The following is a 25,254-nucleotide window of genomic DNA, read 5'->3' on the forward strand; positions in this document are numbered from 1 at the left end:
TTCCCAATGTTAGGTTGAGAGTTTGTTCCAGAAATATCACAGTAGGCGTAGCTCAAGGATCAAAGCTCCATCTCGTAACACCATCCAGAAGTTTGTCTCACGCATGTCAAATTCTCATACATTGTCATCATCTAGTACTTCTACATCTAGTTCAGAAAACAGGTTAGTATTTTTCTAAAGGAATTAAAAAGCTTTGTTCTATAGCATTCTCCCCCCACTGTCCTTCCCCCCAATTTTGGAGGTTTAGATACACTTACATTTTATTTTAATCTATTTAAAGCAAATTCAATTTTAAGAAAAAAAAAAATTGTGAATAAAAAAAAAAAAAATCAATCAAGTTTACATCGGTCATCTTGATACCAACACAGGCATATTGAATTTACAAGACCTGTTTGAAAAATGTGTTAGATATTGATGTTTTGCAGAGAGTCTATTCCTTTGTTCCTTGTTCAAAGTGAAAATTTTAAAAAAAGTATGCAATCATTTTTAAGACTGGAGTACACATTAGCTCCCAAAACTGACGTGTTTGTGTGTGTGCATGTGTTCATATGCAGCATGCATGCAAATATTCACAAATGTAGAAATATCTCATTTTTTCCTGTGCAAATAATTTTGAAAGCAAACTATATCACTTAGAAGCAACAGTCATATGCTTGCAAGTGCCAAGTAAGTATACTCTGTGTGTGTGTGTGTGTGTGTGTGTGTGTGAATTTACACACACACACACACACACTTCACTTTTGAACCACATATATACATTGAGTAACTAAATTATTTTAAAAGGATTTTTTTATTTTCTTCTTCAGTCTGTCTCATTCTGGCACATACCATATTAGAAGCATATTTATGATGTTTCCAGTACTTAAGCTTAGTAAAGTTAATGATTCTTTGAAAAACTGTTTCAAATTTTTATTTTTACTTCATTGTTTTTGCTTAACGGATCTTGTAAATTTGTTAGGGGCTAAAATGAATAACATTCATTTTATTAGTCTTATGTTCTTAATTTTTTTTAAATGTTTTCTGTGAATTTATATACATTGGTTGAATAAACTAACGTGAATGCTCCTCTGAGGATGCTTAGAAGAAAACCAAAAATGACACTTTCTTACCTTAGCATAAAATGGAACCTTATGTTAATAAATAATCTTGGTACATTACTTTAGACTACAGTGTCCATCTGGCAAAATTAATATATTTTGGCGTGTTTTCAGTTTGGGCTTTTAGATCATGAACATGGTTTCCTGTTGCCTTGTGTTTATGTATTTTTCTAACTGTCAGACTGTTCCATTGTAAATACATATTTATGTATAAACACATACAGACCTGTTAAATGCCTACAATTGTTTCCCTGAAATTATTCTTCTGACAGATTAATTCCTTTAGTTAGATATATGTCTGGGAAGATTTGTTATAGTAATAACTTAGATAACTTTCTGATTTATTACATTACATTGTTGCATTATTAGGGTACACCTGAAGAAAACCCACGCAGCTGTTGATATAGCAAAATGTATTGCAATCGTTTTATAGTGAAGCCATTTTGGCATGTTATCATATATATAACAGTCACTGTATTACTTTATTTCCATTTCATTAGAGATAAGTTTACACAATCTTGATGTTTCTGTTGTACTTCATTTAAATTCATGGTTTACTAATAATTCTTGAAAGTAAAAAGTATAATACAGTTATGACCACACTGAAATTTGTATTTTTAGGATACTGTAGAATTGAACATTTTCACTATAAATTTACTGATGTGGATTTTTCAGATCTGCAAAAAATCTCAATTATTTAAAAACTTTTTAGAAAATAAAAGTGATTGTGTAAGGCACAATGAATGCAGAAATAAAACATAAATATATACAGTTCTACAGTCATAACTTAATTCACTGTTGCCAGACAAACGTAGGTTGTTTTTTTCAAGTTATGTAGGTGTATACAATGGCATAACTGGTAAGATGTCTTTTAATCACCTTTGTCTGGCTTGTCCTTGTCCGTCCCTCCACGAACGCAAGCCGACATCACACCGTTCCATTTTGTTGCAAGCACGTTCTTTCCATTTCTGTCTTATAATGATTATAATTAAAATATATCTTTGTGCCCGTTTGCAAAAATGTGTTATGATGGGTAAATTTCAGCTATTTTATTATACGTTGTCAGTGTAATTTAAATACAGTCATAAACTCTCTGTAGTCTCAGATTATTAGTTTGAAATTAAGGTAATTGTTTAATGGTAGAAAACAAAATGAAAGTACATCTAAAATTTAGCTGATAAAAATTTGGTGTTTTGATCTGAATAAAATAGTTCTGATTAGTATATTGTTGCATACGAGAATGCTATAAATATTTACACCTGCTTGCAGCAAAAATATAGAGCAGCTATATTTATTTTACATTTGCTTTTTGAATTTTACACATGTTCATCAAATAGTATTCAAGACCTGCTGTGATGGTCTAAAGAGCAACTTTTGAACAAATGTCTTGAGTTGTGGATGAAGTGTAACAAAGAAGAAATATGTTTTGTTTCAATGTATAAGTTACTAATAATTCCTTAATCATTCCAATCATAAATATTGAGTAAACAGCAAAGTAGATTTCTTTAGGACAAGATTTTCAAAATTGTGTCTTTCCCTAAAGTTATACTCCTAAGTCATTTTTTACCTGTGTGGCCTGATTTTCCTGAGTGCCGAATGCCATGCAGATCCCATTGATTGCAACAGAAGCTGCTGAGTGCTCAGCACTTCTGAAAATCACGCCACTCACTGAGGCTCCTAACTCTTGGTCTTAACTGTTTTAAATGTGATATGCTGGTTATAGAGTATTATGACAACTAGCATTGATCATTAATCAATATTTGACTTAATACCTACATTAGCTTCTGATCTGTGCAATTTTTCATATTGCTAATGTCTGGGGTTTTTTATAGTATGAAGGATGAAGAAGAACAGATGTGCCCCATTTGTTTGTTAGGCATGCTGGATGAAGAGAGCCTGACTGTGTGTGAAGATGGCTGCAGGAATAAGTTACATCATCACTGCATGTCAATTTGTATGTCATTGTTTTATTTACATTTATTACTGGTGACTTTAAATACATAAACAAACTGTAGTATAGCATGATACCCATTCTTTGAAATGCAAGTTAATGAAACAAGCTTTATATTAAAAGTGTACAGACCTGAAAGATGAATGTGAAGCTCTATATTTCATTGTGTTGCTTGTGGAGAACTTACTGAAACTCTATCAACTAGTGGATATTAATGTGGAATATCGTGATTAATGTAAATGAACAATGTTGCCTTAGGAGAAGCAGCACAAATAAAGTGTGGTTAAAATTTATAGTGTAGTTGTAGCCGTATTGGTCCTGGGATATTAGAGAGACAAGATGGGTGAGATAATATCTTTTATTGGACCAACTTCTGTTGGTGAAAGAGACAAGCTTTTAATCTTAGAGTACTTTTTCAGGTCTGGGAATGGTCAGTGTCACAGCTAAATATAAGGTGGAACAAATTTGTTAAGCATAAAGAGTTAACATGTTGCAAGAGACCATTTAAGGTGAAGTGGGCAGCTAATACCTCTACAGTTGTAGGACAAAGGAGACTTAGTGGGTTACAGATTGTTATAATGAGCCATAAATCCAGTGTCTTTGTTGAGTCCATGATTTCAAGTTATGAATTTTAGTTCCCAGGCTTGTCTTTTGAAGGAGCTTCCTTTGAGGACGAGGGTCGAGAGGTCAGATACAGGGTGATGGTTTTGTGAAAAGTTTTTGACCATGACTGATAGGGTGTTTTTGTCTTTTATCACTTTTCTGTGCGAGTTCATTTAGGAGCATGGTGATTGTCTGGTTTCACCCACATATAGTGATGGTCGGAGCATGTAGTGCACAGGATGAGGTAACCGTGTGTTGTGATAAGCATATGTAGGTGTATTGGGGGTGGGGTAACTGCTCATCGGAGCAGGGGAGATATGGCTGCAGGTTTTGCATCTGTTATGGCTGGATCAGGTATTGTTGAGTTGATGTGTTCTGGTATGTGGGGAGCTTGCTTCTGATTATGACTTCGGCAAGGTTGGAGGGTTGTTTGCAGGCAGAAGTTGGGGCTCTGGTAAGATTTCCTTCAGGATGTGATCCTCATGAGTATGGGTTGTAATTGTCTAATGATACACTGTCTAGGTTTATGGCTTATTACAACAATCTGTAAGCCACTTAACACCACTGCAGTCATAGGACAAATGAGTGTTAACTGCTCACTTCATCTTGAATGGTCTTTTGCAACATACATTAACTCCTTATGCTTAACAATCTGTTCCACCTTATATTTAGCTGTGACACTGAGTACCATTCCCAGACCTGAGGAAGAGCTCTGTGTAAGCTTGAAAGCTTGTCTCTTTCATCAACAGAAGTTGGTCCAATATGCCTCGATTGTCTTGTAAACCATACAATATGCTGTAGACAGCTGAATTCAGAACTACATTTACCTTATCAGGAAAAGGATATATTCTAATTTAAAGTAAAATTTACTATTTAATTTGTTGATTTTTATAACCATACATTTGTTTTTACACTCCCATAAGTCTATAATATGCTTTAGGCATCATGTTATTTTGTGATTACTGCATTTCAGGGGCAGAAGAATGTAGAAGAAACAGAGAGCCACTTATATGCCCTCTTTGTAGATCTAAGTGGAGATCTCATGATTTCTATAGGTAAGTATTCAGTTTTCTGTACAGATTGAATCTCACATTTTTGGATCTGTAGTTAAACTATAGAGCTTTAAAGTGTGTAAATGTTTAATTTTTTCATCCATATTAAATATTTATTGTTTATTTGTAGTCATGAATTGCCAAGCCCTGTGGATTCTCCTTCAGTTCTCCGAGTGGTTCAACAGCAAAATCAGCAGCAGCCTACAGGTGGATCGCAAAGGAGAACACAAGATAGTAATTTTAACCTTACTCATTATGGGGTTCAGCAGATCCCTTCCACCTATAAAGATTTAGCTGAGCCATGGATTCAGGTAACGGTTTTAACTTACGAAGTGAATTTCAAATTAAAACAATTTGTCATTTTGAGGTGGGATTTTCCCTGGTGTGTTTTTTTTGTTTTGTTTTGTTTTGTTTTTAAGGTAAGGTCATCCCAGTAGCTGCCTGTGCAAAACCACTTGTCCCAGGTCTTGTTTCTTCCTCCAAAGAAGCCACTGTCATTGTGCATATGGGCCAGCAAGCAGATGCTTTGGAAATGTATTACCCCCTTTTGATTTTAATGCAAGCTCAACAGCGGAGCTTTGTTCTCCCTGTTCCAAATTCTTTCAAAGCTCCATTTTGTTATGCGCCTCCTGCTTGCTCATTTTTAAAATATAATATGAGAAATCACCTGATAATAGCTACAAACATCCATACAGCAAAAAGTGAGTTCCTGCATAATTCTGTTGAGTCTGCCTGAAAGAATACCACAGAGTATTGTGTTCAAGTTACTAAGTAGGCTACCCAAGAATATTAAGAGAAGTATGACAGAGGTCTTATGCTCATGCAATGAAAACAGTATGAAAAAGATGAAAAAATTCTGAAGTGAACTCATTTATAAATTAGAAATATATGAGTGTTTGGAGTTCCTGACACAATCTAAAGCACATTATGGTACTCCACAAATTATTCTGAACCACATCGGCTTCATAGTTGGTTGATTGTGTTTTTAAAAAAAAAAAAAAAAAATCCAGAAACTTTTTCCACCCCCAAACTTGTTTTTTCCTTTGGGATTTTTCAGGTTGGAGAATATCACAACCCTCTTCAGTGAAAAAGAGTTGGTGTTTTTGGTCCTAATTCCTAGTGGACAGGTGTCACATCACAAACATAATTAGCACTAATAGACACTCTTGTTGGTAGCCATAACTGAGATGCCAAGTACTGAATGCCATGGAAGATGAACTACTCTCTTACCTCTAAAGAGGGGACTAGCTGAACATGGATAACTTTAGGAAGGCTGTGTGTGGAAACTACCAGTGTCCCCCCTGTCTGTACCTATTCTGTGGATAGAGGGTCTTTGTCAGCAGAACTACCAATCTGACTTTTCATGCGGAAAGGATTTTCCCACTTAATACAGGAAGGAAGCAAAGGGAACTACTCCCTGTAAAGCTCACTAGCGGTTTGTAATTGGCTTCAGAATTATAATGAATTTTAAAAAAATGTAATGGAGGAAGATAATTATTTTCAAAAATATAGCTAAGTCTTTGAAGGATCTATGCATTACCATTCATAGTATTTCATTTTATATGACAGGCTGCATATTTAAAACTGATACTGCTGGTATATTTTCTGTCATAAAAGATTAAGACAAGATTTTCCCTTTAAACCTTTTTTGACATTTCCTGAAATACTGTACTTAAATACTTAAGCTTGAAACGTTATGTTTTGCAACCAAATCAAATGGAATATGTTTACTTTTATTAGGTATTTGGAATGGAGTTAGTTGGCTGCTTGTTTTCTCGAAACTGGAATATACGGGAGATGGCACTTAGACGTCTTTCCCATGATGTTAGTGGTGCTCTATTACTGGCTAATGGTGAAAGCACTGGAAATTCTGGAAGCAGCAATGGAAACAACACAAGTGCTGGAGCTCTGGGAGCAGCTAGTGGATCATCTCAGACCGGTATCTCAGGAGATGTTGTAGTGGAATCCTGCTGCAGTGTGCTGTCCATGGTCTGTGCTGACCCTGTCTACAAAGTGTATGTTGCTGCTTTAGTAAGTAGTTGTTTACTTACCATATTTTAATATTTTTGTGAAGTAGCTTGGAGACTGATTTTTAGAACTAATTGGCACACTCAACTCCCAGAAAAGTAAGTGGGAATTGTGAGTGCTCATCACAGCTGAAAGTCAGACCCTATTTAGCTCTTAAGCATTGTCTGAGAAGGGAATAGATGAGATCTTCAGCAGATGTAAATTGGCCTGGCTTCACTGACTTCACCAGCTGAGGATCTGGCCAAATATATTCAGATGCCTGGTACAGTGAGCTAGAGTGTTGATCATACTTACAATGTTCATACAACCAGATTTCAGATTGAGTAATTCTAACACTAAGTATATACGATAGTAAGGTATTAACCCTTTGTCACACTAATAAGCACTCTGTTTCATGTGCGTTATATAAACCTACTTATAAATGTTTTTATAATAAGCTGAAGTGTAGTTGACCTGACTTCATATTTCTTTTTTTCCCTTTCTTAGAAAACATTAAGAGCCATGCTGGTTTATACTCCTTGTCATAGTTTGGCAGAAAGGACAAAACTACAGCGACTTCTCAAGCCAGTTGTAGAGACTATATTAGTTAAATGTGCAGATGCCAACAGGTATGGTGGTTGGTTCAATAGGTCTTCAAGTTTTCTATAATCTTTTAAAACTACATTCAGAACTTTTATTTCATGTAGAAGCAGAGAGTATGCAGACTCTTGGTGGCTATAGATTAAGAGGTGTGGATCACAAGTAGGGCTATAAATATATGTTGTATAGGTTCTGGAAGTCTTTGGAGAAATTATTTTGTAGTATTCAAATTACCGTGACACAGTTCTAGGTGTGTTTTGGAGGCACCTCATAATATTTTTTCAGTATGTGCAATACTTAGTGAATGCAGCGTTCTTTTTATTGACTTTATGGGGCCTATCTTTTCTTTCTCAACAAATGTTGACTTGAAATTTTGGGTGTATGTTCTCACCATCCTTCTTTATACTCTTGGTTATCTTGTATTGCCCTGACCTAGTGCTTGGTATTCCCATTGAGTCTCTTTTATTAGTCTGGTTCTTAATATTCCTCTAGTATTATTCCTCTCTGTTTACTCCTCTGTAGTACTATATACCATTCTTTCAGGACTCAGTATTGTAATAATTCTAGATTGTGGCCTCTGGAGCATGGACTGTTTTATTTGTTTGTACAGTGGATAGTAAAGTTGGGAACTGATTCTTGCTGTAATACAAAATAACTAGGGCTGTCAAGCGATTAAAAAAATTAATTACGATAATTGCATGATTAAAAATTAAATGCACGATTAATCGCACTGTTAATAATAGAATACAATTTATTTATATATTTTTGGATTTTTTTCTACATTTTCAAATATATTGATTTCAGTTACAACACAGAATACAAAGTGTACAGTGCTCACTTTATATTTATTTTTTATTACAAATATTTGTACTGTAAAAAAAGAAAAATAGTATTTTCAGTTCACCTAATATAAGTACTGTAATGCAATCTCTTTATCATGAAAGTTGAACTTAGAAATGTTGAATTATGTACCAAAAAAAATTTGAATTCAAAAATAGAACAATGTAAAACTTTAGAGCCTTCAAGTCCACTCAGTCCTACTTCAGCCAATTGCTCAGACAAACAAATTTTGGTTACATTTGCAAGAGATAATGCTGCCCGCTTCTTGTTTACAATGTCACCTGAAAGTGAGAACAGGCGTAGGCATGGGACTGTTGTAACCAGCGTCGCAAGATATTTATGTGCCAGATGTGCTAAATATTCTCATGTCCCTTCATGCTTCAACCACCATTCCAGAGGATATGCGTCCATACTGATGACAGGTTCTGCTCGAAAACAATTCAAAGCAGAGTGGACCGATGCATGTTCATTTTCATCATCTGAGTCAGATGCCACCAGCAGAAGGCTGGTTTTCTTTTTTGGTGGTTCGGGTTCTGTAGTTTCCGCATCTGAGTGTTGCTCTTTTAAGACTTCTGAAAGCATGCTCCACTCCTCGTCCCTTTCAGATTTTGGACGGCACTTCAGATTCTTAAATCTTGGGTTGAGTGCTGTAGCTATTGTTAGAAATTTCATATTGATAGCTTCTTTGCATTTTGTCAAATCTGCAGTGACAGTACAGTGTTCGTAAAACAAACATGTGCTGGGTCATCATCCGAGACTGCTATAACATGAAATATATGGCAGAATATGGGTAAAACAGAGCAGGGGACATACAGTTCTCCCCCAAGGAGTTAGGTCACAGATTTAATTAACGCACTATTTTTTTAACAAACATCAGCATGGAAGCATGTCCTCCGGTATGGTGGCTGAACCATGAAGGGGCATACGAATGTTTAGCATATCTGGCTCGTAAATATCTTGCAACGCCAGCTACAAAAGTGCCATGCGAACACCTGTTCTCACTTTCAGGTGACATTGTAAATAAGAAGCGGGCAGCAGTATCTCCTGTGGATGTAAACAAACTTGTTTGTCTGAGAAATTGGCTGAACAAGAAGTAGGACCGAGTGGACGTGTAGGGTCTGAAGTTTTACATTGTTTTGTTTTTGAGTGCAGTTATGTAACAAAAATCTACATTTGTAAGTTACACTTTCACGATCAAGATTGCACTACAGTACTTGTATGAGGTGAATTGAAAAATACTGTTTCTTTTGATTACACATATTTGCACTGTAAAAATTATCAAAAATAATATAAAGTGAGCACTGTACACTTTGTATTCTGTGTTGTAATAGAAATCAATATATTTGAAAAATGTAGAAAAACATCCCAAATATTTAATAAATTTCAATTGGTATTCTATTGATTAATTTTTTTAACCACAGTTAATTTTTTTGAGTTAACTGCGATTAATCAACGGCCCTAAAAATAACACATACTGATATAATGGTTCAGGCTCAATTCTCCACCTTTGTATATACTAGAAAGTAAAAGTTCCATAATGACCTCTCAAGGTCCCTTCCAGTCCTATGATTCTATAATATCAAGCCATAGGTATTTACACACACACACACACACACACACACACGATTGGCCATTGTGACAAAACACCATACATATCTGCTTCATTATGTTATTAGTATATGGCACTTATAATTGCATATTAATAGAGATGTCTTTTGGAATTGTAATCTTTTATTGGTCCAGTTACAAAGTAAGTGTTGATCTGAAAAATGTAAAGGAATGACATCAGGTGAAATAAGCATTCATTTACTTTTTTTTTTTTTTTAAACAGAGTAGTGTTGTATTCCAAGATTTGGCCACTCATGTAGGTGGGCGAGGTTGTATCATCAGATGGTTTTTTCTATACTAAAAGGATTCTCTCCAGAAGACATAAAAATTCAGAAACTGTTATATTTTAATGATGTAGGCAAGAGAATGGGTGTATTAGATTTTTACAGTAGATTTTTAGGCAGTGCATGATTCTAGGTGAACAATGCCAAAACATTTTTAAGATATAAAGGGAGAAAATGATGTGAAATCAGTCAGAATAATTTGTTCATCATAACTCATTAATGAAGAAAATCAAACAATCTCCAGTCTATTGATATATCAATTCCAGAAATGTTAATGGTGAAAATGTTGTTAATTAAAAATATAAGATGTGGGATTTACTTTTGGTTTTCATTTCCCATAGCCGCACAAGCCAACTTTCAGTTTCAACGCTGTTGGAGATGTGTAAAGGCCAAGCAGGAGAGTTGGCAGTTGGTAGAGAAATACTTAAATCTGGTAAAACCGCTTTATTATACATATGCAATTATCGTCACGTTTTGTCTGTAAGCAAATATCATGAATCATTTTAACTATATTGAAGAATGTATCAAAAGTCAGTATTGTAAAGGGAACTGTGTTGCTTTGAGAATTTTCTACTTTTTATTCAATTTTCTGACAAAAAAGTTCTGTTTCTATGTACTTTATAACCATGCTGTCTTTACCTTTCAATAAGCTAGGATTTGATCTATCAGAATTTCATAGACTCTTGGTTGGGCATAGGTTTAACTCTGATCTTATAAACTATTTTTTCATAGGGTCCATTGGTATTGGTGGTGTTGATTACATCTTAAATTGTATTCTTGGAACCCAGACTGAATCGAACAACTGGCAAGCCCTACTTGGACGTCTTTGTCTTATAGACAGACTTTTATTGGAATTTCCTGGTGAATTTTATCCTCACATTGTCAGTGGGGATGTTTTACAGGCTGACACTGTAGTAGACAGGTATTTCTTAACTATTTCATTTCTTCTTCTCTGTAACTGAATTGTTGGCCAGGTCTTCAAAAATGGCTGCCTAAGTTATCCGAGGCAAAGGGTTGACTTTTGGATGCACAATTTAGACAGCTAGTTGCCAGCTTTGAAAATTTGCCTTTCCTACTGAAAACATATACTTAAACACTCATACGATAATTAATATATTAGCTGTCAATGTACTGATCTATTGTTGATATGTATTGCGTAGATTGCTTCTAGAATAGTAATTAGTACATATGAGCTTTAACAGTATTATTTATATTTTATAATATATATAAAAATACGTGCACACACACACATATATAATATTATTTATTTATTTATTTTTAGGTATAAGAAGCTGCTGTCCCTCTTGAATTTTGCCTTGCAGTCAATTGATAATTCCCACTCAATGGTGGGTAAATTGTCCCGGAGGGTATTTTTGAGTGCTGCAAGAATGGTTGCAAGAGTACCCCATGTGTTCGTAAAACTATTAGAAATGTTGAGTGTGACAAGCTCAACTCATTACACAAGGATGCGTCGACGATTGTTGGCAATAGCAGATGAAATGGAGATTGCAGAAGCCATCCAGCTAGGCATGGAAGAGGTGCATTCTGTGGAATGCAGATGTGATGACTTTATGCAGCTATCTGCCCCAGATAACTCTCCAGAAACAACACAAAGTAATACTCCTAACAATACTGTCCAGTTATCAGGGAAAAGTGGAAGAGGATTGGGTGATAAAAAATTGAGTGCCGGTCCAGAAGACATTTCTGAGACACTGGCTGGCATTTCTTTAGGACTTCCTGTTTCATCAGTAACCACTGAGCAACCAAAGCCAGCCATTCAAACAAAAGGCAGACCCCATAGTCAGTGTTTGAACTTTTCTCCCTCATCCAGTCATTCCCAGTCATTATTCCCAATACTGCCCTCTCCCTCAACCCCGTCTGTACCAGTTGGCCCTGTAACAGATATGTCTAAAGTCAGACCTCAGGGATTCATTCCCTGCAAAATACCTTCAACTTCTCCTCAAACACAACGGAAACTTTCTCTACACATTGAAAGAAACTGTTCTGAAAATAAAGAACCAGAGAAACTTTCCCCAGTTTTTACCCAGGCCAGAGCTATGCCATCCAGTCATATACACAGGCCAAAGCCATCTCGACCTACTCCAGGTGAAGCCTCAAAAACCAATATGACACTTGATCTGAATGATATTTTACAGTGTGACAGCAGTAGCAGTTGTAGTAATGCAGTTATACCAAGTGAAGAGACCGTGTTCACACCAGTAGAGGAGAAGAGTACTCAACTGGATGTCAATGCAGAGCTCAATTCCAGTATTGAGGACTTACTTGAGGCCTCTATGCCTACAAGCGATGGCACGGTTACATTCAAGTCGGAAGTTGCAGTTCTTTCTCCTGAACGGGTGGAAAACGATGACACTTACAAAGATGATGTAAATCATAATCAAAAATGCAAGGAAAAGATGGAAGCCGAAGAAGAGGAGGCTTTAGCTATTGCCATGGCAATGTCAGCGTCTCAAGATGCCCTACCAATAGTTCCCCAACTACAGGTTGAAAATGGGGAAGATATCATAATTATTCAGCAGGATGTGAGTATACTGTGGTTGGGTGGGGTTTTTGGGGGGAGGAGGGGGGTTGTTTTTTAGTTCTGTAATAAGGCCATGTTTCAGTTCACTGCCATTATTTAATGAACATGTAGTGTGTTCTCAACAGTGCACAGACATAAGGAGGACACAGTTCCTAGGAATTCGAATCAAATACAGATACAGACAAGCAGCTGCCAGTGTGAGTTTGAAGTACTGATAGAATCTTGTGGAGGTCATTGTTGAAATGCTTTGATAATATTTTTTGGAGGAAAGACACAATCTGCTGCACCAAGGAGATTTCCAGGCATGAGGTGACAGAAGAAAGTTTGAAGACAAGAATGGGAGAAGGGTACAAAGCAATTAGAGGAGAACAAAGGGAAAGAAAGGTGGAGTAAGCAGAAGTGAGAACTTGGATTTAAGGAGGAACAGAGTTGTGCCAGGTGTTTGACAATGAGGTTGAACTTGATGCAGAAGTTGAGGGGGGGAACTCAGTGACACAAGCAGGCAGCAGGAGTGAAAAAGAATTTTAACAGCAGTATATGTGGGGAGAGGAGCTAGGTGAGATACACGGAGGCCAGAATAGAGAAGAATACATTCATTACTCAAGCAATAGATAAGAGCTTTAGAAACAGGAATGGAGGGGAAAAGCATATTTTTATAGATCTTTTAGAGGAAGAGCTGGTGTGATTTGATGAGAGCCTATTTATGGAAGGGAAAAGAGGCGTTTTACACAGTTTGGAAGCCATAGTGGAAAGGATAGTTGAATTGTTGGGGGGGACAAAAGGGTTGGGAGGTTGTGAGGAAAAGAATACACACTTCAGTTTTTGCCATGTTGAATGGGAGTTGGTGACACATCCAATATAAGATGTCAGAAATACAAAATGAGCAGAGGTTAGGGTAGAGAGGTAGATTTAGGTCTCATCAAGTTAATTGAAACTTTGAGAGCAGATGAGGTCAAATTGAGATAAAATATAGAGGGAAAGATCACTTCCACTTTCTGTGCCCCTGTTTTCCCTCCTACTCTGTCTTGTATGTTTAGATTGTAAGGTCTTTGGGGCAGGGACTCTTACTATGTGTTGCTATGGCACCTCGCATAATGGCATCCAATCTCAAATGGGGCTTCTAAGTGCTATATAATAATAATGAGGGAAGAGTAGTGTATGAATTTGAGTATTTCAGGCCCTTTCTCTCAGCTTGTGTCTAAATTTAAGATGCATTTTATTAAACACAGAATTGGTTTGAAAACAAATTAACATTTAAAAATAGATAGTTTAATTTACTTTTCAAAAAGACACTTACTGGAAGTGGGTTCTTGCAATTTGTAGTGTTATAGTCAGCTACCATCTCTGTATAAGCTGACTAGTTTTCTGAATACTAAAGAATATGTTTTCTCTTTGTAGTGGAGAGATTCTATTCCTAAACAAGGGCCATTCCCATGTTTGGCATTAGTAATCCCATGCTGTCTGGTTTAGTGATCTCAAGCTTAAGGGTGATTTAGGAAAATGCATTGATTGACAGAGGATCAGACTGTTGTCCCTAATTAACTTTAAAAGTCGTAGTTTTCATATAGGCACTTAAAGATTTTAGCTAGTTAATCTTAATTCTTAATTCAATTTGCAGACACCGGAAACACTGCCTGGACATACCAAAGCAAAACACCATTACAGAGAAGATGCGGAATGGCTCAAAGGTCAGCAAATAGGCCTTGGAGCATTTTCATCCTGTTATCAAGCTCAAGATGTAGGAACTGGGACGTTAATGGCGGTGAAACAGGTATATGCTCTACTTCAGTGAGTATTTTCTAGAAGTTTAATGACTGAATAAACAGAGGGAAAGAAATTGAATAAAGATGTATTTACTTGGAGCAGTTTGTAATAATGTTTGCCCTTCACAGCGTTCTCTGCAGATCCACAATGCCCTGTATTCTGAGTCATTGCTTGCTCTTTCTGATGCTTTGTTCTAGAATCCTGAAAATTAAAAGTTGCCCAGTTCTCCAAATCATCCCTATCTTCAGGTGTGATCACAGAACCCATCCCTTTCTCTGTGTGGTGTGAGTGTTATATTTACATGGGTTCTTCCTCACCTAAAAGAAAAAGTAATAGTTTGAATTTATATAGCTCTTTTCTTCTGTAGATCTTTAAATACTTTTGTGCCTCAACCAAGTTCACTCAGCAACTTAGTGACAGAATTGAGAATGAAACCCAGATCTCGACTCCCGGTCCAGGCCGTATTCACTGGATAGTTGTTAGTATAATTGTTGAACTATTCTTTCTCTAGCGGTTAGGATTTTGCCCACAAAGGACTCATATGCTATGGAGAAGATGATGTTGTTTAAGAGGTGATTCTTATACCCCACAGAGTTATCTGGGTTGGACCAGCATCCTCAATATGGAAAATGCTTGGATGACAGTCTGTATGAGAGAGGCGCCACAAATGCAAGAGCTCCTTTATAGAGAAGGATTTAGGAGCTGCTAGACCTCAGCAGAGATCTTCTGCTTAAGGTGTTTCAGGTCTGCGAGACTTTAAAGTTTGGGTGTCGGGCTTGATATGAAGGTGGCTAAGTGGTGTTTAGTGGTCTGTGATATACGGAAGGTCAAACAAGATGATCTGGTCATCCCTTTTAGCCATAAACTCTGACTCTTAAGTAAGAGAATAATCTAAGACATACAGGTTCAAGGACTTTCATTTCTTCAGATCCAGTGTCCTCTGATCTCTCTCTTCTGAGTGGATGTCAGGTCTGTGAGGGGCTCTAAATCCTTCAACTCCTGTGCAACTCCTCTTAGAGAACAAAGAGGAACCGACGGCATAGGGAGATTTCCTTGCAAGATACTGTCCTTTCAAATCTAGTAAGGATTGAGAACCGAGGATCAATTTCAGTCATGTCCCAACACATGTGGCCTACTCTGATTCCAGAGTGTCCTAGGGTAATAGGGCCTCTCCATGGATCTGAAATAGCAGGTTACCTTTACTGCAGTAGTCAGGACCTAAATACCAGCACAGTCTTCAGAGCCTTAGGCCTTCCCTCTTCCTACTTCTTCAGAGATTAAAAAGATGTTTCTGGAATTGGAGAAAGAGAAGGAGGAGGAGATGGGGGGCTTTCATACCCTCCCTTCCAGAGTTGTGGATTCAAGGAGCATTCACATATGTCCTCAAGAGTTTACTCCTTTGAAAGGGTTCTAAGACTCCTGCATTGTTGATCTGCAGACACAATATATTTAAACAGTTACTGGTAAGTAACCTTTCATTACTCAGAATCCATTCAGGAAGTCCTTCCTGGTTTTCTCATCTTGTTTCCCTTCTCCCCCCACTCAGGTTTATGTAGGTGTTTCTCTTGATTTATATCTTTAAAGAACCCGCTTTCTAAATCTAGACCACTTCCAGATTCTATCAAAACCAAATGATTCCCTCTGACTCTTGCCCTTTTCCTGACACAGTCAGTAGTACTAATACTGAAAATGTGAATAGTCTTCTGCAAGGCACATTGCAAACATTAATTAATCCTTACAATAAACTGATGTGGAAAGATGGTTTTTACGTGTACCATTTCACAGAAGAGGAGAGACTAACAAAGAGTTTAAGCCTAATCTGCAGAGATGACTTCAATTGGAGCTGAAATGCTCAGCACTTCTGAAACCCATGTCACAAGTGACATGCACAAGGTCACACAGTTAGTGACAGAGCCAAGGCTAAAACCCGTCTCTCCCAATATCCTAGTCCAGTGGTCAACCAAATAGACTACAATGCCTCTTTTATAAAGATACTTAATTTGCTGTGGACTCTGCAGTGCTTCACTTTGTAGCATTTACATTCTGAGACTCCGGAGTCCAGCAAGCACTTTAGAGCAGTTAATTGTTGAGACACTTTATGTCCAACAACCACAGCTCCAAGCATTGTACTTGAAATTGTGTTTCACGTTCCCAATTGCTTATAGATTCCCCTCTTTTTGCCTCGGCATTGGCTCACAAAGTTAGAAAGCATCAACACAGAGGATGAGCAGAATATGATATAGGAAGATTGGATGACCTTAAGGACTGGAGTAATAGAAATGGGATGAAATATAATCCAAAGTGCAAGGTCATGCACTTAGGGCCAAATTTTCAAAGGTATTTAGGCACCGAGAGATGCAGATAGGCGCCTAATGGGATTTTTGAAAGTGCGTAAGTAGCTTAGGTGTCTAACTCCCATTGAAATCAATGACAGGCAACCACTGTGATTTTCAAAAGCACCTATCTGCATCTTTAGGTGCCTTTGAAAATGTGATCCTTCAGGACTAATGAACAAGAATCTCTGCTGTAAGATGGGGTCTCATCAGTTTGAAACAACAGAGGAGAAAGACTTGGTTGTATTAATGAATCACATGATGACTGAGCCACCATGAAAAAGGCAAATGCAATCCTACGATTCATTGGGGAGGTGTGGCCCCAACTATTATTAACTGCTCCACATTGGTGAGAATTCACAAGGCATGCTGCATGACTACTCCATCACAAGGGTTCTGCTTTTGGAGAACTCCTGGCATTTTCCCACCTGAACTTGGCTGGATAGGGAAGTGCTGCCCATAAGTGACACCCTAATTTTATCTGTTTTTGAAAGGAATCTACAAACTAAAAGTAGACTCAGACCCTCACCAACCCTGTTTTTCAATTTTCGCTGTGTTAATGTAGAGAGAGAGTCTTTTTTTATTTTCTTTTTACTGTAGCAGCATTTGTTCTGTCCACTCAGAGTGAGTTAAAGGTCTGTAATGTTGCTTTGTGATTCCCAAGAATTTGGAATAGTCTGGGCTTCTTTTTATAGTCAGAATAGTTTAAATGAGTTTAATGTGCAAAGATACCAGGAGAATGATTTCGGCAAGCAGCCTTGGAGTTACATCCCTACAGATCTTGCCAGCAAAAGGGACTCAAAAGATTTAAGACACAGAACTTGCAGAGTTCTGAACAGTGAGTAGAAGCAGAAAGGAATCAATATTTGAGGCTCTACAGAATGAGGCATGCAAACCTATTAATCTGGTGGATCTATGATGCCAAAACCAAATTAACAGTTAAGGAAATGCAAACGGTATCAAGGGGTCGGTCCTGGGGCCGGTTTTGTTCAACATCTTCAGTAATGATCTGGATGATGGGATGGATTGCATCCTCAGCAAGTTCGCGGATGACACTAAGCTGGGGGAAGAGAGAGGTAGATATGCTGGAGGGTAGGGATAGGATCCAGAGTGACCTAGATAAATGGGAGGATTGGGCCAAAAGAAATCTGATGAGGTTCAACAAGGACAATGAAGTTAAGTCCATTAATGGCTATTAGCCACGATGGGTAAGGAATGGTGTCCCTAGACTCTGTTTGTCAGAGGGTGGAGATGGATGGCAGGAGAGAGATCACTTGATCATTGCCTGTTAGGTTCACTCCCTCTGGGGCACCTGGCATTGGCCACTGTCGGTAGACAGGATACTGGGCTAGATGGACCTTTGGTCTGACCCAGTACGGCTGTTCTTATGTTCTTATGACAAATACACAGTCCTGCACTGAGGACAGAAGAATCCCATGCACTGCTACAGGTTGGGGACCAACTAGCTAAGCGTCAGTTCTGCAGAAAAGGACCTGGGGATTACAGTGGACAAGAAGCTGGATATGAGTCAACAGTGTGCCCTTGTTGCCAAGAAGGTTAACACATATTGGGCTGCATTAGTAGGAGCATTGCCAGCAGATCGAGGGAAGTGATTATTCCCCACTATTTGGCACTGGTGAGGCCACATCTGGAGTATTGCATACAGTTTTGGGCCCCCCACTACAGAAAGGATGTGGACAAATTGGAGAGAGTCCAGCGGAGGGCAACGAAAATGATTAGGGGGCCGAGGCACATGACTTATGGGGAGCGGCTGAGGGAATTGGCCTTTAGTCTGCAGAAGAGAAGAGAGGAGGGATTTGATAGCAACCTTCAGCTACCTGAAGGGGGGTTCCAAAGAGGATGGAGCTCAGCTGTAGTGGGGAGGTCTAGGTTGGATATTAGGAAAAATTATTTCACTAGGACGGTGGTGAAGCACTGGAATGGGTTACCTAGGGAGGTGGTGGAATCTCCGTCCTTAGACGTTTTTAAGGCCGGCTTGACAAAGGCCTGGCTGGGATGATTTACCTGGGGTTGGTCTTTCTTTGAGGAGGGGGTTGGACTATAGATGATCTCCTGAGGTCTCTTCCAACCCTAATCTTCTATGATTCTATGAAACTATGACATTAAATTCAAAACTATTATCTAAGGTAAAATTTAAATGTTTTTGTGAAATAGGTGACGTATGTCAGGAACACATCATCTGAACAGGAAGAGGTAGTCGAAGCACTGAGAGAAGAGATAAGGATGATGAATCATCTGAACCATCCTAATATCATTCGAATGTTGGGTGCTACATGTGAGAAGAGCAACTATAATCTCTTTATAGAATGGATGGCAGGTAAACAGCATTCTGTACATAGCAAAAGGGTAACCAAACTTCTGGAATAAAAAGCAAATGCACATCTGTTCCTCTTCTAGGAAGAAAGTAATTCTCCATTTTCCAGGGTTTTCACTGTGTTAAATGAGTGTTACGATTTGTGTCTTTCCACACTCATATATTTTAATGAATGACTGCACTTTGCACATTTATTAGTATAGTTGTAGGCACCAGTAGCCAGCAGTATTTTAGGTTGCAAAACTGTATAACTCTTGTGTCTTCAAGTGATCGTACTGGTATCTTTCCAAAATACTCACTTTTTTTTTACCTGAACTTTTCCATGTTTAAGGTGAATTTTATTTGGGAACTTTGAGCAAAAATCCTTTCACCTGTTCCTGAATTACAGGAGTGCATGTGTAGGTGGGGAGGGATTTCTTGCTGTGAAAAAATTCTACCCACACTTTATGAATGGGGCTAAAGCAGATGAAGTTTGTAAGTTAGTAGTGACGTAGTCCTTACTGAGACACAACTATTCTGTTTTCGTTTTAGGGGAAAGAGTGGGTTTGATTTAATACAGTGGTTCTCAAACTTCACTGTGACCCTCTTCTAACAACAAATTTTACTACATGACCCCAGGAGAGGGGACCGAAGCCTGAGCTCACCCGAGCCCTGCCGACCAGGAGTGGGGGGGGAGTCTGAGCCCCCCTGCCCGGGGTAGGGAGGCCAAAGCTGAAGCCCTTGGGCTTCAGCCCTGTGTCCCAGCAATCTAACGCCAGCCCTGGCAACCGCATTAAAATGGGGTCGTGACCCACTTTGGGGCCCTGACTCACAGTTTGAGAACCACTGATTTAATAAATATACATTTGAAAATGTCATACTAAGAATGTGCAATAGAAACTCTCTTGATGCTCATAGGTGAGCACTTCAGCACATGTGCCAAGCACATGTGCACAGTTTAAGAGCACAGTTGTTAGTTCAAGAGACTTATAAGTTCTGTGGGCTGAATAGTTTCAGATTTTCTTTTTTTAATCTCCATGTACTCTCTCCTCCCTCTCCCCACCCTCCAAAAAAAAAATTAGACTGGGAAATTGCATGCAACAAAAGGTATATTAAACCTTAAACACTGCACATCACATCTCAAAAAATCATGAGGTGGCTATATCAAGGAAAGATCTGTTATTCAGCTGCTCAAACTGGGGAGAAGTTATGTGCTCCGGGGATTCAGACCTTAGTTTTAAAATATTTTATTCTCTACCGCGTAGTATCAAATTCAGAGCAAATTATTTTTTAAAAAAATCTTTGCTAGAGCTGCTTGGGATGCTCAACATTTTTATAAAACTATGTTTCAATCAGGAAAAATACAGTAACCCACTACCAGGCTGGAGAGGTCCCCAAAGACAGTTTAGGTTAAAGTGAGTTTTCTAAAATAGGGGTTTACCAGTACAGTTCAGTAGAAACGTGTCTTGTAGTTATTCAAAATCCAAACACTTATGGAGTGGTATCTTTAATGACAAATAAGGAGACCATGAAAGAGAGCATTGTATCTTCTCCAACAATTCTGTATCCTGGTAGACTACTCAGTATTATCAGCCATCTAACATGCAAACCTTAAGTGGGTATCATTGAATGTAATGGTGCAGAAAACACTTGCCTGAAACACCAGCAGAGTGGAAAAAAATGCAAGAAAAGAAGAGCTCTCAAGTCTAAAAAGTTTGATTTTATGGTATAGATAATGTCAGGAATGGTCCTCGCATTTTACTGATGTCCAGGTAATATTATACTCCTGGGGGAATTTTGCACCTAAAAATTCTGCGCACAATATTTTAAAATTCTGCATATTTTTTGTTAAAATAACACAATATAATCATGCCAGTTTAAATTATTTTGGTAATTTATTTCAAAATATCTATCAGCAAGTGTATCTGTAACAATACAGACCAAAAAAAAAGATTCTGGTAATTTTTTTGACAAATGGATTAGGCATATTAATACAGAACTTTGAATAATTCATTTAAATTACAATACACAACTGTATTTCCTGCACCCATCAGAAGCAATGCAAAGGCTTGGGGGTGTCAGGGATAATGGAGGAGCTGAGGGAGAGGGAAGGAGCCTCGAGTGAACCTGGAAGTTTTTAGGATGTGGGTGGGGGAAATACGGAACAAGTATTTTTTGGGAGGGGCGAGAAGGGGGGGAAAGGGGGGAATTCTTTGCCACTGCGCACACAGAGAATTTTTCCCCACAGAAAATACATTCTGCCCCAGAAGTGCTGCAGTTCTACCTCTTGACCACCACAGGCCGTTGTGGCACCAGAACAGCCTGCTGCATTCATGCTGTTGTCTGTTCTGGCACCACAGTGGCCTCTGGTGGGCCAAAGGTAGAACTGCAACACTTCTGGGGCAGACTATTTTCTGCAGAAAAAAATAAAATTCTGCGGGACACATGAATTCTGCACATGCACAGTGGCACAGAATTTCCCCAGGAGTAGTTGTTATCAAGAGTAGATAGAGGAACACGAGACATGCAAATATTGTCTTTAGAAAACAAAAATGAGAAAAAATTGCTTTTTTGCGTTTTTCCTGTTAAATTAAAAAAATGTAATTGTTGCATATTAAATATTTAAATACAGATCTATAAATGGTAAGAAAAAGAGAAAATTAAGGTCCACTGAGGAACACTAAATAGGAGGCTTGTTTATGTTCTAACATCGCCATTTACAATAACAATATTTTAAAACTGTTGCTCTTCTTGAGAAACTTAGTACAGTAAATTGAATTAATATCTGTAGGTTACTTTCCATCAGCAACAGAACTCACTAACTTTTATAAGGCTTTTTTCAGTTTTTCTTTTTAAAGGGATATTTAAGGCAAATAGTTTTAAAACGTGTGCTGAGTTGCAGTTGGAAACTACACAGCTGTGCTCATGGTAGATTTCTTTGCTTATACAGTGCAGCACACCTTTTTGAAAAATTGAGTCACTAGTGTCCAATAAAATCATAGGAAAAATTAGTCCAATTATGGCAGCCAAAGCTACCTACTGCTAATCATGAGTCTAAATATTGGATAAAAAATATAAACAATTTATCTTCCAGGGGGATCAGTTGCTCATTTGTTAAGTAAATATGGAGCCTTCAAAGAATCAGTTGTTATTAACTACACAGAACAACTGCTGCGTGGCCTTTCTTACCTCCATGAGAATCAGATTATCCACAGGGATGTCAAAGGTAAGAACTCTTGATTGTGTTGTCTAATTATTAGAATTCAGACAGCTGCTTTGTTTGAGGGCAGTTATTATCTGTGTCTCACTCTTATTGGAGATGAGATCTATGCTTGATTTGCCTAGTTGTATTTAGGAACCTTGAAGCTACTAAACTGCATCCAAACATTCATATAGTGCTTAGAGACATTTACCTCCTTACACATTGGAGACAGTTGCTGATGCAAAAGGTTGATTTAGGGATGAGCAAATTGGTTCAGCTAACATAAGCAGATCAAACCAAACTCAAATCTTTTTGAAGGTTCAGAAATGTTCAGATAGCTTTTGTCCATTTTTCATTATTGGTCACCAGTTTGTTTTCTAGATATTTATTTGGCCCCGGGGCATCTTCGTATTTGAGCTCTTGGTCTCCGCTTAAATTTGTAGATGTAAGGGATTCAGACGAATATCTAAATTTTTGGTCCTTATGATAAGGAAAACCGCCAAACCTATGGAATTTTGCTTACAACTAATGTTGATACAACTGTACAGTAAAGATCCAGTAGGAACACCCCGGTCTCTGATTTCAGGCTTACTTATGGCAGTTTATATTCACACTTAAGATATGAGAACAAATTTCAAGGGAATGCTTTCTTTGGCCCCCTCTTTCTGGAATTATTTTCAAGTGGATGTGAGCCACTTACATTCAGATAAAAGGATGTAAGGTTTATAGGAGATCTTATATAAGTATAGTAACTCCTCACTTAACGTTGTCCCGCTTAACGTTGTTTCGTTGTTACACTGCTGATCTATTAGGGAACAAGCTCGTTTAAAGTTGCACAATGCTCCCTTATAACGTCCTTTGGCAGCTGCCTGCTTTGTCCACTGTTTGCAGGAATCTCTGGAAGAGCAGCCCCTCCTTGTGGGGATTAGAACTGGGGGGCTGGCAGACCCCCATCAGCTCCCCTAAATTCCCTGTAAGGTATGTGGCTCGGCAGCTGCCCCCTACTGCTGTGCTGCTCCTGCCCTGCCCTCTACCTTGGAGTTGCTCCCCAGAGCTTCCTGCTTGCTGTGGGAGGGTGGGGGAGAGAGGTGCTGATATCAGGATGTCCCCCTGCTCCTGCACCCCACCCCCGTTCTGTACCCCGTCTCTACAAAGGGGAGGAGAGGGACAAAAAGGAGGGAACTTGCTGGAAGCTGTTGCTTCCTGTCTGATCTGCTTAAAGGGGCAATGCACATCTCTCTCTCTCTCTCTCTCTCTCTCACTCATGCATGCATCTCCCAGCACTTTGGAGAGTCAGCACCTGTGCAGCCATGCATGTGCTGTCAGGAGGAGGGAGTGGTACGCTCCAGCTGGATAGCGTGGGATCATCATCATCATGTTCAGTTTTTGCAGGGAAGTGTTTGCAGCTACTGCCCTGCACCTATTGTGTTTGCTCCCTCCTGCCTCAGTCCATGCTGCCTTGTAGAGTGTGAGGCTACATTAACAACAGCGTATTAACCCTTGAGGGCTCAGCCAAGTGCTAGTTCATCATTTAGTAGCAAGGCACTCCCTGGGAAATATTCCACCCTCTTACTCCACCACCTCAACCAAGCTTCACAGTCATTCATTGCTGTGTACAATATTAAACTGTTTGTTTAAAACTTATATTGTATATGTATATAATGTCTTTTGTCTGGTGAAAAAAAATTCCCTGGAACCTAGCCCCCCCTATTTACATTAATTCTTATTGGGAAATTGAATTCACTTAACATCATTTAGCATAAAGTAGCATTTTTCAGGAACATAACTACAATGTTAAGTGAGGAGTTACTGTAGCTGTATAAGGCCTTCACTAAGTTCTAGTCACCACCATCTTCCAGGGCTGTACTCTGCTTCCTACTCTTACATTTGCCCCACTTCTGAGGTTTCATGCTGCTTCTCAAAATCTTTTATCTCACATATTCTCAGGCCACTGTGTAATGTTATCTAAGCATAATGGAGACAGATCAACCACTATTAGACAGTTCTGGGCAGTATTCTGTTCTTAGCTCCTCATCTCCTTGCTTTCATGTGTTTGTCAGACCCTTAGTACTTTTTTAATACAGATAAGCATCTCATCGTGATTTTGACTGAGAGCCAACTAGCAGTGTTTTTGTTATGCTGTTGACAGGTGCCAATTTGCTAATTGACAGCACAGGTCATAGATTAAGAATTGCTGATTTTGGAGCTGCAGCCAGGTTGGCGTCAAAGGGAACTGGTGCTGGAGAGTTTCAGGGACAGTTGTTGGGAACTATTGCATTTATGGCACCAGAGGTAAGAAGCCACTTTGAAAAAATTTTGGGGGGGGCGGGATGTGTGGTAGAGCTTTGTGCAAATAATTAATTCAGCCAGATGGTAACAGAAAACTCTTTGAAACCGTATCCATAAGTGAAGCAGAGCTTCATATAACTTCATTGTCATAAAAATTGGAATTATGTAAATATATCATGTTTTGTTGCTATCTTGGTGTTTTCCCTTACCAGATGGTTGTTCCAGTTACTCTGAGATGGACCACATCTTGACATATTGTTCCTTCGTGCAAATAGCCACTGAGCATTCTTAATTACAGGACACTAATTTTTTGTTTGGCCAGGCCCTTTAATTGTTGTTATTGTACTTCACACAGAGATAAAACTTGTCAATATTTACACCCTTGTTAACTCACTTAACCCAAAATTATAATGAAAATGCACTTGATTTGGCTTCTGTGTGTATAGAATAATGCATGTGTAGTGTTAGTGGCATGGAATTAATTAGCTTAAGCCCTGATGTATCTTTCTTTTGTAGGTACTGCGGGGCCAGCAATATGGTAGGAGCTGTGATGTATGGAGCGTTGGCTGTGCTATTATAGAAATGGCTTGTGCTAAACCACCTTGGAATGCTGAGAAGCACTCCAATCACCTTGCTTTGATATTTAAGGTGAGATACCTTGTTGTATTATAAATAAGTTAAGCAAATGTTGGCACTTCAGTGCTTGATTTCATGTACAACAGTGTCGATTTTAGGAAGAAATAAGTTACACGGTGAATAATAATAATT

General features: G+C 38.4%; 1 protein-coding gene across 1 annotated transcript in view; it reads left to right on the forward strand.

Moving 5' to 3' along the window:
• The window catches only part of MAP3K1 (mitogen-activated protein kinase kinase kinase 1), a 98,311-nt gene that overhangs the window by 70,853 nt on the left and 2,204 nt on the right, over nt 1–25,254 (forward strand). The window contains exons 6-19 of the mRNA XM_024201915.2: nt 14–162; nt 2,930–3,051; nt 4,625–4,706; nt 4,834–5,014; nt 6,444–6,734; nt 7,218–7,339; nt 10,384–10,475; nt 10,775–10,964; nt 11,325–12,585; nt 14,203–14,355; nt 18,857–19,019; nt 22,090–22,221; nt 24,347–24,489; nt 25,003–25,134. Of these exons, the coding sequence (XP_024057683.1) occupies nt 14–162; nt 2,930–3,051; nt 4,625–4,706; nt 4,834–5,014; nt 6,444–6,734; nt 7,218–7,339; nt 10,384–10,475; nt 10,775–10,964; nt 11,325–12,585; nt 14,203–14,355; nt 18,857–19,019; nt 22,090–22,221; nt 24,347–24,489; nt 25,003–25,134 (3,213 nt within the window). The remainder of the gene's footprint in view (nt 1–13; nt 163–2,929; nt 3,052–4,624; nt 4,707–4,833; nt 5,015–6,443; nt 6,735–7,217; nt 7,340–10,383; nt 10,476–10,774; nt 10,965–11,324; nt 12,586–14,202; nt 14,356–18,856; nt 19,020–22,089; nt 22,222–24,346; nt 24,490–25,002; nt 25,135–25,254) is intronic.

Source organism: Terrapene carolina, unplaced genomic scaffold, assembly GCF_002925995.2.
Source record: "Terrapene carolina triunguis isolate 2854851 unplaced genomic scaffold, T_m_triunguis-2.0 Scaffold69, whole genome shotgun sequence".
NCBI classification, from domain to species: Eukaryota; Metazoa; Chordata; order Testudines; family Emydidae; genus Terrapene; species Terrapene triunguis.